The following is a 15,391-nucleotide window of genomic DNA, read 5'->3' on the forward strand; positions in this document are numbered from 1 at the left end:
TGCATGGAAAATGTAAGTCAGCCCTTACTGAAACAAATTGTCACTTATATGGAGAACTGGTGGGAGTGCACACAAATTTCACTTGTTCAATTATATGCAAATTTTTGTGTACTTACACTCTATAAATGATAGACAAGTGTTGGAAAATTGCACAGAGAGCCAATAAATACAAACAAAACAAAAATAAAAGTGGCTATCCTCTCAGGCCTACGGAAAGAGATAACACGATCACAGGAAGAAATTTCTAGAAGAATGGTGAAGGGCTGGAATATTTTATCAACAGAAATTGAAATGACTAGAACAGTAAATAACTTGGCGTAGAACATCTGGAAATGGTCAGCCTAGCAAAGCTGATATCAGATGATTATCAGCTCAATGCTTATGCTGTTTGCTAATGAAAGGACAGTAATGTTAGTCTGTGTATTTTCACAGAATTTGGAGGATCTTCCTCAGGCAGCATTGATGGTACTTCAAAATCATGAGGTGTATTTTGCACTGACCTGTATAATAGAATGGGAATCATGGCTGCTAGATAAACCATGGGCTTGATTTTGGATCTGCAGTCATGGTGTTTAAGAACCTGTTTTCTCAGATAACTGCATATCATGTGCCCATTTGAACTGATATTGAATTTCTTCAGTGATATCAGCCTTCTATGAGAAATGGATTCTAAGGTATGGGAAATGCTAAATATTTTCCAGAGTCACACCATGAATCTGAGTTGTCAGAGCTGGTGATAAGAGCTTGCCAATGGAGGACTTTAGTATTCTAAGCGTTACACTTTAGTTTCATTTTCTCGTATACCTCGGTAAAGAGGTCAACAATTGCCCGAAGATCCACTTCTGAGTAAGCACACATTGCAGCACTGTCAGCATGCAGGAGCATAATGAATGAAGTTGGAGTAGTCTTGGTTGTGGATCATTGGCTGATGCTAAGCAGTTTACCACCTGTTTCACAGTCTAGCTCTGCTCCAACTGGAAGCTTATCAGTGGTCAGAAGTAGCATCAAGATGAAGGAAATACCTCAGGACTATATTACCTGTTTTAACTCCCGGCAATGATTCCACAATGCTGAAGTCCTTCTTGGAATGTCAGTTTTATTCTCCAGCACTCCTATCAGGGCAACAGTGGCATGTGGTCAGGGTCTTCAAGGGATGTACTGAATCCCTTGCCCTACATACACTCCTGTTTTTTTTCAGCTTTTGTTTTTCCTAGCAGGAGTCAATAGGGGACAGCATTTCTCATGCCCATTATCAGCAGCAAAACAACACAGGGCAGAGAGCGGGGCCTTGGTTTGCTTCCGCCTTCTTTTGTGCTGGGTTGAGTCAGGCAGCTCATACGGAGCAAAAGGAGCAGGCCAAATGGGCACTAGGAGAGACAGTAGCAGCAGGAAAAAACATCTGTCCTCATGGGCCATTAAGGAGGATTGGTAATGGTGGCAAGGCAGCCGCGAGAGGAAATGGTGTCCGTTCTCCTGGGCTGTTAGGGAAGATCAATGGTAGTGGCATAGCAGTAGCGGGAGGAGCCAGCTTCAGTCCTCCCGGGCAATTAGGGAAGATCAGTGGCAGTGGTACAGCAGTGGCAGCAGGAGGATCAGCATTGGTCTTCCTGGGCCATTAGGCAGGATCAGTAGCATCAGCAGTTGAGCAGAAGGTCCTGCTGCAACTGCTACTGGGAAATTGGGGTGGGAGAGTCCTGGTTTGCAATGACACAGATGGGAAATGGTGGGAAAAGAAAGGAAATTGAGAACTGAACTCAGTCTACTTCCTTTTCCCTAAGTCCTCAGAAGTCTCACTCAATCCTTTCTACCCCTTCCCCAGGACACTTGGGGGAAGAGCAAGACTGTTGGGGACTTGGCGGGAGAAGATGAACATAAGAATATAAGAACATGCCATACTGGGTCAGACCAAGGATCCATCAAGCCCACATCCTGTTTCCAACAGTGGCCAATCCAGGCCATAAGAACCTGGCAAGTACCCAAAAACTAAGTCTATTCCATGTTACCATTGCTTGTAATAGCAGTGGTTATTATCTAAGTCAACTTAATTAATAGCAGGTAATGGACTTCTCCTCCAAGAACTTATCCAATCCTTTTTTTAAACACAGCTATACTAACTGCAGTAACCTCATCTTCTGGCAACAAATTCCAGAGTTTAATTGTGCGTTGAGTGAAAAAGAACTTTCTCCGATTAGTTTTAAATGTGCCACATGCTAACTTCATGGAGTGCCCCCTAGTCTATTATCCGAAAGAGTAAAAAACCGATTCACATCTACCCGTTCTAGATCCTCTCACGATTTTAATCACCTCTATCATATCCCCCCTCAGCCGTCTTCTCCAAGCTGAAAAGTCCTAACCTCTTTAGTCTTTCCTCATAGGGGAGCTGTTTCATTCCCTTTAGCATTTTGGTCGCCCTTCTCTGTACCTTTTCCATCGCAATTATATCTTTTTTGAGATGCGGCGACCAGAATTGTACACAGTATTCAAGGTGCGGTCTTCACCATGGAGCGATACAGAGGCATTATGACATTTTCCGTTTTATTCACCATTCCCTTTCTAATAATTCCCAACATTCTGTTTGCTTTTTTGACTGCTGCAGCATACTGAACCGACGATTTCAATGTGTTATCCACTATGACGCCTAGATCTCTTTCTTGGGTAGTAGCACCTAATATGGAACCTAACATTGTGTAACTATAGCATGGGTTATTTTTCCCTATATGCATCACCCTGCACTTGTCCACATTAAATTTCATCTGCCATTTTGATGCCCAATTTTCCAGCCTCACAAGGTCTTCCTGCAATTTATCACAATCTGCTTGTGATTTAACTACTCTGAACAATTTTGTATCATCTGCAAATTTGATTACCTCACTTGTCTTATTTCTGCTGAGAGTAACAATTTCAAGGTGAATGGAAATAAAAAATTCCCAGGAATGCAGAGTGGGGGAATTTTTGTATCCTCTTATGAAATATGTTGTTGGTGTTGGGAAAATTTTATAAAATGTTTACAAGTCTTTGAATATTCTGTTCGTTAGCTGATCTGAAATATTTTTCAGAGTATGGTTTTTAGGGATGTGTATTTGTTTCATTCATTTTGGAGTTACACGTGTAACTCGCAGATTTTATACTAGACATAAAAAAATGGATAGGTTGTGTATAACGTGAGCTAGTACAAGTACACCTACACTATCCATTATGCGTGTACTATTAAGTCTGCGAGTTATGCATGCAATTCTGAAATGAATGCACATCCCTAATAGTTTTACTATTATGATTTATATTTCTTGATTATGTTTTATGAGGAATGGTAATATTTCTGTTTTTCCATTGCTGCACTGCATAAAGAGACTGACTTGTTGCTTTTCCCAGATCAGTTTTTGTCTGCACATGTCTTTTTATACTTTCTGGTCGTCTTATTCTCTTTTTGGTGAGGATCTGCATGCATGTTCAAGGAGGAGCTGACCCGCCCCAGCTAATGCGTGGAGGCCACAACCGGCGAGGTGCTCCACCTCCGAAGCAAGAGAGGGAGCAGAGGTTAGGTGCTGGCCAGAGAGCAGAATTTTAAAATGAGCTGGCCCACTATCCAGCCTATTCTTTTGGCGGTGTTTGCATGGTAAGAGATAGGGTTCTCTGCCCCTTTCTGGTGGCCTACCTTTTATTTTCTAGTCCCATTCCTAGACTGAGATTGGATTCTCTGGGTCAGCGCTAGCTCATTCTTCAGAGTGTGGGCTCTAGTCATGTGTGTCACCTTCACGGGCTTGAGGACCTTCATCATGGTGCAGAACATTAGGTTGGCGCCTGTATCTCGGTTGACTTTCTAAGACTCCGGGAGACCAAGGCAGGAGCCGATCCTGGTTGGCAGCCTCGTGACCCCTTTTGCACGCTCCCTAAAGTCAGCTGTCACTGTCTTCTTGTTTTTGAAGGGCAGGGACAGGAGCATCGCAGCAGGTGAACTATTCCACAAAGCCGATTGCAAGTCCATAGGCCGAGAACAACAACCCGGGCTCTGTTGACTGCTAGCAGCTCTGAGGCTCATTGCCTTTCATGCAGAGGGAGCATGACAGACTTGTGGGTAGTCTGTGTTCTGGAGGCATTGGCATTGGGCAGGCAGTTCTGTACAGCGTTCTGTCGGCAATAGTGCAGGGCCGGGCAGACCCCTGGCCGTGTCCCTGCACTGGATGAGAGGGGAGAGGTGATTGTGGTAGAGGCCCACGTGGGCTATTTGCAGGTAGACTGAGAGGTTTCCTCTATTCCTCCTGGTTGGTACTGCAGCTCCAACCCCTCGGAAAAATGCCTGTTTTGCTTGCCGGCAGACTCTTTGCATGATACAGGTAGGTCCTGCCTGGAGAACTGACTGCGACTCCTGTGGCCTGCCTGACTCACAGGTTGGTGTAGTCAGCGGAGCATGGCAATTAGTGTGTGTGGCCTCCCAGGTGTCCTCCTTATGGTTGGGCCAAGGCCAATGTGAGATGCTGTGATGGCTGGGGAGGTTATTGGCCACGATGGAACCCCCTTTGCAGGGGTTTAGGGAAGGTGGAGATGTACACAGCTGCCACTGATGGTCAAACTGGGTGCAAAGGTGTCCAATGCTTCACAGGCCTGCAGCCTTTTGTGCCACTCTCCCAATGGAGCAGAGAAATGGAGCAGAGTATTTAAAGATTTAGTTATTCTGGGTATATCTGGCTACCACATTTATTAATGGATAGCTCTGAGCCAATAGCATTTGGTTGCAGTAGAGGGTTAGGTGGATTGTGCAAGTTGCACACCTGATTTTGTGACTGTTGGTATCCATGCTGCTGTGTGCCTCTGAGACAGGACCTAGGCAGAGCTGGGTATACATAGATGGTCTTAGGACATGTGCAGTCAGCAGGCAAAACAGCAGAGGGAGCAGCAAGGGGCCAATGCAGTTTCGGGAGTTGGTTCCTGGTGTGCCCCTTGACCACTCTTGCATACTATTTTGGGTCCCTGATGGACACACAATACAGCCATATTTATATTATCTTCTTGTGTTGATCTGTATTCTGCCTTTTCAGTCACTTCAAAGCATATTCCATTCAGGTATTGCAAGTACCATATTGTGATTGCCTAGAAATCAGCCACCTTGGCTACAAAGATAGAGGAATAACCAGTAAGAAAAAGGAGGTGGCAATACCCCTTGGTACATGTCCTTGCATTCAGTACTGGTGCTCGTATTTAAAAAAGGATAGAGACAGTATGGAGGCAGTCCAAAGAAAAGCAACTAAAATGGTGTGGGATCAGCATTGGAAGACTTATTAGGAAAGGCTGAAGGATCTGAACATATATACTCTAGAAGTGAGAAGGTGCAGGGGAGATATGATACAGACCTCTAGATACCAGAAAGGTTATAATGATGCATAATTGTCAAACCTTTTCCGCTGGAAAGAAATCAGCAGAACAAGGGTTCATGAAATGAAACTCCAGGGAGGACAACTCAGAACCAACGTCAGGAAATATTTCTTCATGGAGAAGGTGGTGAATGCCTGGAATGCCCTTTCAGAGGAAGTGGTGAAGACAAAAACAGTGAAAGAACTGAAAGGGGCATGGGATAAACACTGTGGATCCCTTAAGAATAGAGGATGGAAATGAAGAAAAGAGTGCATGCGGGTAACTTGCTGGTGCGGTGATTACTACCCTTAACCAATAAGCCTTGATACTGTGCTCTCTGCTTCAACAACAGGGGGGAAAGGGGAATTGGATTCAGACAGCAACTAACAAGGACCCTGACTTTTATGGTCTGAAGATCAAAAAAGCATGGGGGTAACTTGCTGATGCGGCTGTTACTACCCTTAACCAATATGCCTGATACTTTTGATGCAACTCCATCATTACTCTCTGCTTCCACAGCAAGGGGTAAAAGGGAATTGGATTCAGACAACAACCAACAAGGACCCTGAATGTTATGAATCCCGCGACGCATCCTCTGGACAGTAATACACATTTCAGCTCTAAAATAAATAGCTCACCTAATTTCAATTCCTATAGCATCAATATTTAATCTTTTGCTTAAGGAAGGTCACTTCCCTCAGGCACTCAAATGCACAACAATCAGACCAATTCCGAAAAAAAACAAAACACTGGCTCCAACAGTATTTAATAACTATAGGCCTTTACCTAACATCATTTCCAGTAAAGTTACTAGAAAAAGTAGTGCAGAAACAATTAACTGAACACCTTGAAAACAATAATAATATTTTATAACCATCCCAGTTTGGCTTCAGAAAGCGTTTCTGTACCGAAACTTTACTATTGGCACTAACTGATACTGTCCTTAGAGGATTTGACAGCGGACAAAGCTATTTACAAATTTTACTAGATCTATCGGCAGCATTCGACACCGTGAACAATACAATTTTCCTTGACAGATTACCAGAAATTGGACTAACAGATACTACACTTCAATGTTTTTCTTCGTATCTCAAAAACCGCTCTTTTCAAGTTAAAATTAAAAATTCCACCTCAGACAAAATAAACCTCAATACTGGAGCTCCGCAAGGCTCCTCGTTATTGACTACTTTGTTTAATATTTACATGCTCCCACTCTGTCACTTATTAGCCAGACTTGGTCTTACTCATTACATATACACCGATGACATACAAATTTTAATCCCAATCAAAAACTCAGTTGACACAACCTATAAAATGACATCCATGTACCTCTCAATTATAAAACAATTGCTAACAAACATGAAACTAATTCTGAATGATGATAAAAACAGAAGTCATATTTTTGGATAGGAGACCATCCTGCTCTAAACTGCACATCCTTTCACTGGAGGACCAAACAAAAATAGATTTAGTCAAATACTCGCGAGACTTAGGAGTTATCATCGACTCCAAACTCAATTTCAAAAAGCATATTTCCAATAAACTAGGAGATAGATACAACAAGCTCCTAACCCTTAGACGATTAAAATCTCTCCCATGTCAACATGATTTTAGAACAATACTGTAATCATTAATATTCTCCAGCACTGACTATTGTAATTCTCTCTTACTAGGCTTCCCACTATCTACAATTCGCCCATTACAGGTTTTACAAAATGCAGCAGCTAGGATTTTAACAGGCACAAAAAACTACGACCACATAACACCCATATCAATATCCTTACACTGGTTACCAATAAAATATCGCATAGAATATAAATCTCTATGCATCCTACATAAAATCATCTATGGGGAACAAACCAATTGGTTTAATGTGACAATTTGACTTCACACACCTCAACGAAACCTGAGACCTGCAAAGGCAGGCTTATTAACTATTCCCACAATGCATTCAGCACATTTAATGCAGGTCAGAACTAGAGCCATATCTCTTGCAGGTCCAAAAATCTGGATGCCTTACCAACAGAACTAAGGTTACAACAGAACCTAAAAGTATTTTAAAAAGACCTAAAAACATGGCTGTTTAGCAAAGCCTATCAAGACCAAGATCAGTTTAAGACCTAGCAATCTTTTCCTACCTTTTCTTCTTGCTTACCAATTATCGGGTCGATACAGTAAGGCCGCGGTAGAAACAGTGCGGCAGTGTCAGGCGCACCCTTCCTCCCCGCACGCACAGTTCTCTTCACTAAGTCCCCGATACTCTCTTCTAATCGCATGCAAATGCATGCCGCGGCTGTGAAGCGATAGGGAAGGGTTATGCCCGCGCAACCCATTTTACTGTATAGGCGCTTAATACAGCGCCTATACAGTAACCTGGGTGCGCTGGTACCTGTCATTTCAAATGGCATTTGGAATGACAGGCACCAGGAAGTGTAAAAAAACACAAAAAGTCTTTGTTGCTTCGTCGCTGTGTCTCTCCTCCCGGAGCAGGGCACGAAAGCAGCCTTGCTCCGGGAGGAGGTGAGGCACAGCGGCGAAGACAGACGGGAGAGGAGAAAAAGCAGAGCCGAGCAGAGCGAAAGCGTGCGAGCAAAGCGAAAGCGTGTAGCAAGCCGGCGAAATAGACCTGCGAGCAGAGGCAATAGCAGAGGTTCGGTAAGCCTGGCACCCTCCTTGATGTAGTACGTCCCGGATGCCCCCCCCTCCCCAGCGCGCCCGCCACTACCCCTTTCATCAGCTGCATCCACTGCGACCCGGCAGTCCCGTGAGGCCTACAAAAAAAAAAAAAATCCCCGGCTCCCGCGCCCCCGCACTGGCCCGCTGACTCTACCCCCCCCCTCCTCCCGATCGGGCAGGTAGGCGGTGGCGAAAACCAAAGCAATTTTTTTTTTTTTTTCAAAAAGCGACATCACACAATGCATAAAATAATTTCTCCAGCCTTAAAGCGACTTACTTTTGGGATCTGTCAAGTAAGTCGCAAAAGTAACTTACTTTTCTGAAGCCATCACGATCGTAGCTCAAGACGAAGATGGCCGCCTGCACGGGGGAAAGCGTGCAATTGGCCACTGAAGACGTGACGTCACATCTCGTGACGCCAAACGTCGTGACGTCACGTCTTCAGCTGCCAATTGCACGCTTTCCCCGTGCAGGCGGCCATCTTCGTCTTCGTCCGGAGGAGCTAAGATCGTGTTCCTGATGGCTTCAGAAAAGTAAGTTACTTTTGCGACTTACTTTTGGGATCTTGACAGATCCCAAAAGTAAGTCGCTTTTGGAAAAAAACAAAATTGTCGCTTTAAGGCTGGAGAAATTATTTTATGCATTGTGTGATGTCGCTTTTGGAAAAAAAAAATGGATTTTGGTTTTTTTTGCTTTTCGCCGCCGCCTACCCGCCCGATCGGGAGGAGGGGGTAGAGTCGGCGGGCCAGTGCGGGGGCGCGGGAGCCGGGGATTTTTTTTTTTGTAGGCCTCACGGGACTGCCGGGTCGCAGTGGATGCAGCTGATGAAAGGGGTAGTGGCGGGCGCGCTGGGGAGGGGGGGGGGCATCCGGGACGTACTACATCAAGGAGGGTGCCAGGCTTACCGAACCGCTGCTATTGCCTCTGCTCGCAGGTCTATTTCGCCGGCTTGCTGCATGCTTTCGCTTTGCTCGCACGCTTTTGCTTTGCTCGGCTCTGCTTTTTCTCCTCTCCCGTCTGTCTTCGCCGCTGTGCCTCACCTCCTCCGGGTCGCAGTGGTAGCATGGCGCTGTGAGGGGGGGCGAAAGGGTATATACCCATGAACGGATTTGAGTGGGAGCGCTCTGTGAAGCGGGACATGCCCGTGAGGGGCATAATGGGTGGATGCAGCTGATGAAAGGGGTAGTGGCGGGCACGCTGGGGAGGGGGGGGCATCCGGGACGTACTAATCGGAGAAAGTTCTTTTTTACTCAACGCACAATTAAACTCTGGAATTTGTTGCCAGAGAATGTGGTTCGTGCAGTTAGTATAGCTGTGTTTAAAAAAGGATTGGATAAGTTCTTGGAGGAGAAGTCCATTACCTGCTATTAAGTTCACTTAGAGAATAGCCACTGCCATTAGCAATAGTTACATGGAATAGACTTAGTTTTTGGGTACTTGCCAGGTTCTTATGGCCTGGATTGGCCACTGTTGGAAACAGGATGCTGGGCTTGATGGACCCTTGGTCTGACCCAGTATGGCATTTTCTTATGTTCCTTATGTTCTTACATCAAGGAAGGTGCCAGGCTTATTGTTTTATTGTGTTTGAGTATCTTAAGCGGTGTCGATGGATTTGTTACACAGTCCTAACTCCTACTAGGGGGAGGCGCTAAACTAACAGGTTAAGGCCGCGGCAAAACAGCGCGTTCCTAAGGAGATAATATCAGCGCCCGTTACAGTATCGGAGGGGAATAGCTAATTCCTTCATTATACAGCTTTTTCGTTCATTTACATGCTGGGTGCGGAAAGGGTTAGGTGTTTATTTTAGGAAGCGCTAAGGACGCGTGAAACTGGAGACTGTATCGCTGGATGGCCTTACTCGTCTGTATTGTGCGCTCCCAGCACGTTACAGACAGGCAATCTTTAACTGCACGTTACTGTATCGACCTGATTGTATATTCCGAATATTATCCCAAAGTGAAATTAATGTTATTTTATTTTTTATTACTTTGTATTTTAATTCTATTTTGATTCTATACTTTTATTTAAGCTTGATTTTCTACTAATTTTACTATATGTCTTAAAACTATTTATATCTATTAACAATTTTAATTTAAAATGTACCTTTTATTTTATTTATATACTACTAATTTATTCTTGTATACCGTTGTGATGGTCCCCCCCAAACGACGATATATAAAATCAATAAATACAATCAATAAATATGGTCTGGGAAACTGATAAGCATGGGGGTAACCTGCATGACGTGGCAGATACTAGGGATGTGAATCGTGTGCCCGATCGTTTTAACGATCGGGTTCGGCTGGGAGGGGGGGGGAAATCTGATCATTAGAGATGTGAATTGGGATCGGTTCCGATTCCAATTCACATGACTAATTTTTTTTAGTGAGGCCGCGCCGATAAAAAAAACAACCCACCCGACCCTTTAAAATTACCCCCTTAGCCTCCCCCACTCTCCTGACCCCCCCCAAAACTTTTTACACATACCTGGTGGTCCAGGGGGGCCACGGGCAGCGATCTCCCGTTCCCAGGCCATCAGCTGCGCTAAAACAAATGGCGCCGATGGCCCTTTGCCCTTACCATGTGACAGGGCAAAGGTAGCGCTGGCGCCATTTTGAATATTGGCAATACGGCCCGAGTGCAGGAGATCGCTCCTGGACCCCCGCTGGACCCCAAGGAACTTTTGGCCAGCTTGGGGGGGCCCTCCTGACCCCCACAAGACTTGCCAAAAGTCCAGCGGGGGTCCGGGAGCGACCTCCTGCACTCGGGCCGTATTGCCAGTATTCAAAATGGCGCCGGCGCTACCTTTGCCCTCACAATGTCACAGGGGTCGACCGTCCTGTGAATGGAGTCATCTTTTCTCATGACCCAAGGGCCCACTGCCTAGTTTACACACAGAATGTAACACCACATTATACACATCAACTCCTTTTCATATAAGGTCTAAAATTCTTTAATGATGTAATTTTACAATGAATACCTCTGAATGTGTCTCTAGCACCCCCCCCCCCCCCCCCCAAAAAAAAACAACAACAAACTTGCCCCAAATCAAAGTGCACCCTTATAATGGTCCATATATTGAGTATCAGGCTTAGCCTTATAAAGAGTCTCTCTCTCTCCCCCCCCCCCCCCCTCACGGACCATTATGCCTATTGAGAAGCTATAGCAAAGTTACGTGCATAACATACACGTGCTGGCTGAGGAAAATTAAGGGTTACACGCATCAGTGCTGGCCCTGCCTCTAGAACGCCCATGCCCTGCCCCTTTTTTGCCTACTTTTTCTGGACATGCATCCTTCCTGGCTATTTAAAATTCGCGCACCTCCCACATGACCCACTTACGCAAGTATGTAGCTGTTTTTGCGTGCGCTAGGCTTTTAAATCTACCTCTATGCGTACCCTCCACAAAAGCTCTTTTCCCCTGTGTTACCCTTCCGTGTGGGTAGTAAGCTCATATTCCCCCTGTGTCGTACGTGGGCTGACAAGTGGCAGCAGGAAACGTGCACCCACATGGATGAGGAGAGCGCCCTCTTAGGGACTTGGTGCACTGTGGAGATGAACGTGGCTGTTGCAAATGGGTAAGAGGTTGCAGAAATATGTAAAACATGGCACTATGATCATAAATCTGTTTTCTGAATACATAAAAATGCATCTCCAACAAAAACAGGAAGCCTCTGGTTACCCTCAGATGTAGAATAACAAAACCTGTATATATCTGATTTTTACAAAAAAAGAAGGTGTGGTTTTACATCCAGACCAGGTTAGCATGAACCCCGCAAAGCGCCAAATTGCTAAGCTTTTCTTAAATTCTTTGTGGGGGTAGTTTGGCCAAAGAACAAATGTACCCGTTACAAGTATTGTGAGAGATCCTGACAATCTCTATAAGTATTTGTTTTCACCTCAATTTGAGGTTTCATTGTGTGACTTTATTGATGATGAAACAACATGTGTGACATGGAAGCACTCAAAAGAATGCAGCATGTTGACAGGTAATACAAACATCTTCATTGCCTGGGGTGGGAGGGGCATGGATGGAGTTTGGGGGCGGGGCTTAGACCAGAAGTGAATGCTGATTGGCTGATATCAATTTTGAGTGACAGTATACCCATTATACTACTAATATGTATGAGATAGATTTGTATACAACGGAAGCTGTGCATGCAAATCTCTCTCATGCATATACATTGTTGATATCCTGAAAACCAGGCCTCTCTGTGGCTCTTAAGGACCAGAATTGGCCAACTCTGATCTAAACAAAGTATCACACACTGGCTCCTGAAAATCTGCTATACCCAGAATTTCATATAGATTTCAAGGGAAGCAGTTTAAAGAAATAGAAAACTGACATGCATTTTTGACTGATGCACTGTAAGTATTATTGCTGGCCATTACTTTCATAATACTTCAGAATACATGAAGTGTACCGTTTTATTGTTTTTGCAGCTATCTTGCCATATTTCAAATCATACTATTTGATAGCAGAGGTTTCTGGAGCCTGAGGTGCTTTTACTTAAAATTTTGTTTTGAATACTATAAGAACATATCAGATGTAGTACCATGGGGTAAAGTGACTAAGAGGGAAAAACAAGCTGTATCTGAAGCAAGGCCAGCACTTTTTTTTTTTTTTTTTTTTTGCTGCCCTAGGCAGCTCCATATTTGGTGCTTCACTTTCTCTCTCCTTTCCTCCCCCCACTTACCTTATCTCAGCAGTTTGGTAGAGTTAAGGGCAAGAAAACAAGAGCTCTTCCAAGTAGCTACAGCAGAAAGTCAGGAGAAAAGCTAGGTAGAAACAGCAGAGGAAGGGTGAGAAAAGGAAAGAAAATTCTGTCTCTCATCAACATCCAAGAAAGGAAATAAGAGCCCCTAAAGCGTGAATACAGGTAACACTACTACTGCTTTTCCTTCTTGAGCATGTTTTTCAATTTCTATTATAACTGTACTGACAAAATGATATACTTTTAATTTATTTTCCAATGTACAGGTGAAGAGCTAAGCTACATTTTTCAGAGCACAATTTGAGTTCTGTTAATCAAGCCAAAAAAAGCTGACTACTATTAATATTAAGGGAAATATTTATAACAGTCTGCGTGCAGAAAGCCCATGTGGACTTCAGCTCTAATTTTCAAAGCGGACATACACTATGCACATTTATTTCTGCTTGGAAGCAGATGCAAACTGGGTCACATGTTTTTCCACATATTTGCAAAAATTGAAAGTGTGCATGTAAATTGTGTCTTGTCCCAACTCTGCCCATAGAAATGCTCTTTTGAATATGCATACAGGTACACATGAAATTGCTTATGCACATACTTTTTACATGTACAACCCTCAAAGTATTTAAGAATAAATTTTGAATTTAAGTAGTATTTTGCATTCAAAAAAATCTCAGAAACAAATTATAATGTTAGGATGAAATGTTTCACAAGGACATGAAAAGAAACTGGTACAGCTCAAATATAAGCTATTTCTGGCTACTAATCCCAAGAGTAAACTACCACATAATATATCTTTTCGTAATGTAATAGCATAATGAAATAGCACTGTACAAAATAAACCCAAACTCCTCAAATATACTTAATCTTTACCTCTGAGTTCTAGAACATGGATTTGGAGAGCATGGATCCTTGGAAATACATAATCCAAATTCAAATTGATTGTCCAGAAGTCCAACACATCGCGCTACACATGCACTTGGATAAGTGCGTCCATTGTGTCCACACACAGGAACAAACTGATCTGCACAGTTACATGGTAACCCTAAAAGAGTAATGCAAAATGTAGTGATTTACTTACTTAACCATCTATAGCAAATGTTATAAAAACTCTTATTTAAGCCAAAGGTAAAATATATAGCATTTGCATTACACAGCTACTGAATCATGTATGTTAACCAGAAACTTATCCAAATTGACATATACATCCAGCAACTGAACTATATTAAAGCACTGGGGAGTATAGTATGCAAAGACTTAACATAGTCAAACGACTATGCAAATGGCCAACAATTCAGATCAAGACAGGCAAAAAAAAATCCCCCCCCCCCCCAACGCATGCCATGTGCCAAATAATGTATTTATTGCCACTTTTCTAGAAAACTTAACATTGCATCTATTAACAGCAATACTATGACACAGATGACAAACCACAGCATTTATGGAATAAAGGATGAATATTCAAGACAAACCCATATTTAAAAATTAAGATAAAGTTCCAACTCTATTGCTGCAACATTACAGACATTTTCTTTCCATTAAAGAATATTTTCAATCAGATAATCCAATAAGCATTGTGGGTAGAAATTCAGCACTCAGCAATTACTGTCTTGAAATGTTAACACTAGAAAACAAAGTTGCTTACTTATAACAGGTGTTCTTCAAGGACAAGAGTTTACAAATTCACATATGGTGATAGAGCCTCAAGATGGAATCTTCCCATAAAGCTGTCTAGAGCTTTCCTCATGCTCTGTTGAGCATGTGCGGAAAGTCCCATGTCAGCAGCAGCAACAATGCTACCTTCAGTTTTTTTTAATTTAACTTAGAGTAGAATCCAACTCCAAGGAAAGGCAGGCAGGTATGTGTGAACCTGTAACATGCTGTCCTCAGAGAACATCTGTTACAGGTAAGCAACTCTGTTCTCTCATAGAACAAATATGATACCAAGTCCATATATATGGGAATCCCTAGCTGCAAGTTGCGTCAAACAAAAAAAAAACAGGAATCAAAGAATAGTGCACAAACATGTCTTTGTTGGTAGCAAGCCATTTTCTATTTTATTGGGGAGAATTCTCTGAAGACAACCTGAAATCATAAAAATGGGCTGGGAGGAAAGGGAAGAAAGAGTTGAGTTGTAATCCTCAAAACAGACCTTACATGATAGACTGATCAAATCTACTGCTTCATCTAGCATCATTATGTAAACGATGTAATGTGTATATTTGAAGAGAATTTCATTTTACATTCTTGCAGAACTCTTCCACGGAGGTCGAACATAGGTAGGTCACTGATAGTACCATGGCTCTTACATTATAAAAATTGTCAGGCCCATAAAGGGTCAGACCTGACCAGGCATAAAAGAAAGATGCAATCTGCTATAAAATCCAGGGTGGCGCGCACCGGAGGGGGGTGTTGAAAAATGCAATTTACACACAGCAACAAAATCAGGCTTCCCTCAATTCCCTCCCCCTGACCCCTTAAAATGCCCTACCTTTTTTTTTTTTTTTCTTTCTTTTAAAACTTAAGCCAGCTCCTGAGCTGGCATAAATTGCGGCGCACGATCCCCCGGCACAGCGGCAAATGGCCGCTGTACCGGCTGCCTCCAGCTCTGCCCCACCCTGCCCCCCTGGACTGTCCCTTTTCTTCGGCATGGCTCTT

The 15,391-nt window shown here is 43.4% G+C and overlaps 1 protein-coding gene across 3 annotated transcripts in view; it reads right to left on the reverse strand.

The window, feature by feature from the left end:
- RECK (reversion inducing cysteine rich protein with kazal motifs) overlaps nt 1-15,391 on the reverse strand; it is a 631,029-nt gene that overhangs the window by 143,075 nt on the left and 472,563 nt on the right. For all 3 annotated transcript variants that reach the window (XM_029589886.1, XM_029589885.1, XM_029589887.1), the window contains one exon: nt 13,607-13,778. In XM_029589886.1, coding sequence (XP_029445746.1) covers nt 13,607-13,778 — 172 coding nt within the window. The remainder of the gene's footprint in view (nt 1-13,606; nt 13,779-15,391) is intronic.

The sequence above is a fragment of the Rhinatrema bivittatum genome, chromosome 2 (genome assembly GCF_901001135.1).
Source record: "Rhinatrema bivittatum chromosome 2, aRhiBiv1.1, whole genome shotgun sequence".
In the NCBI taxonomy this organism is placed as follows: domain Eukaryota; kingdom Metazoa; phylum Chordata; class Amphibia; order Gymnophiona; family Rhinatrematidae; genus Rhinatrema; species Rhinatrema bivittatum.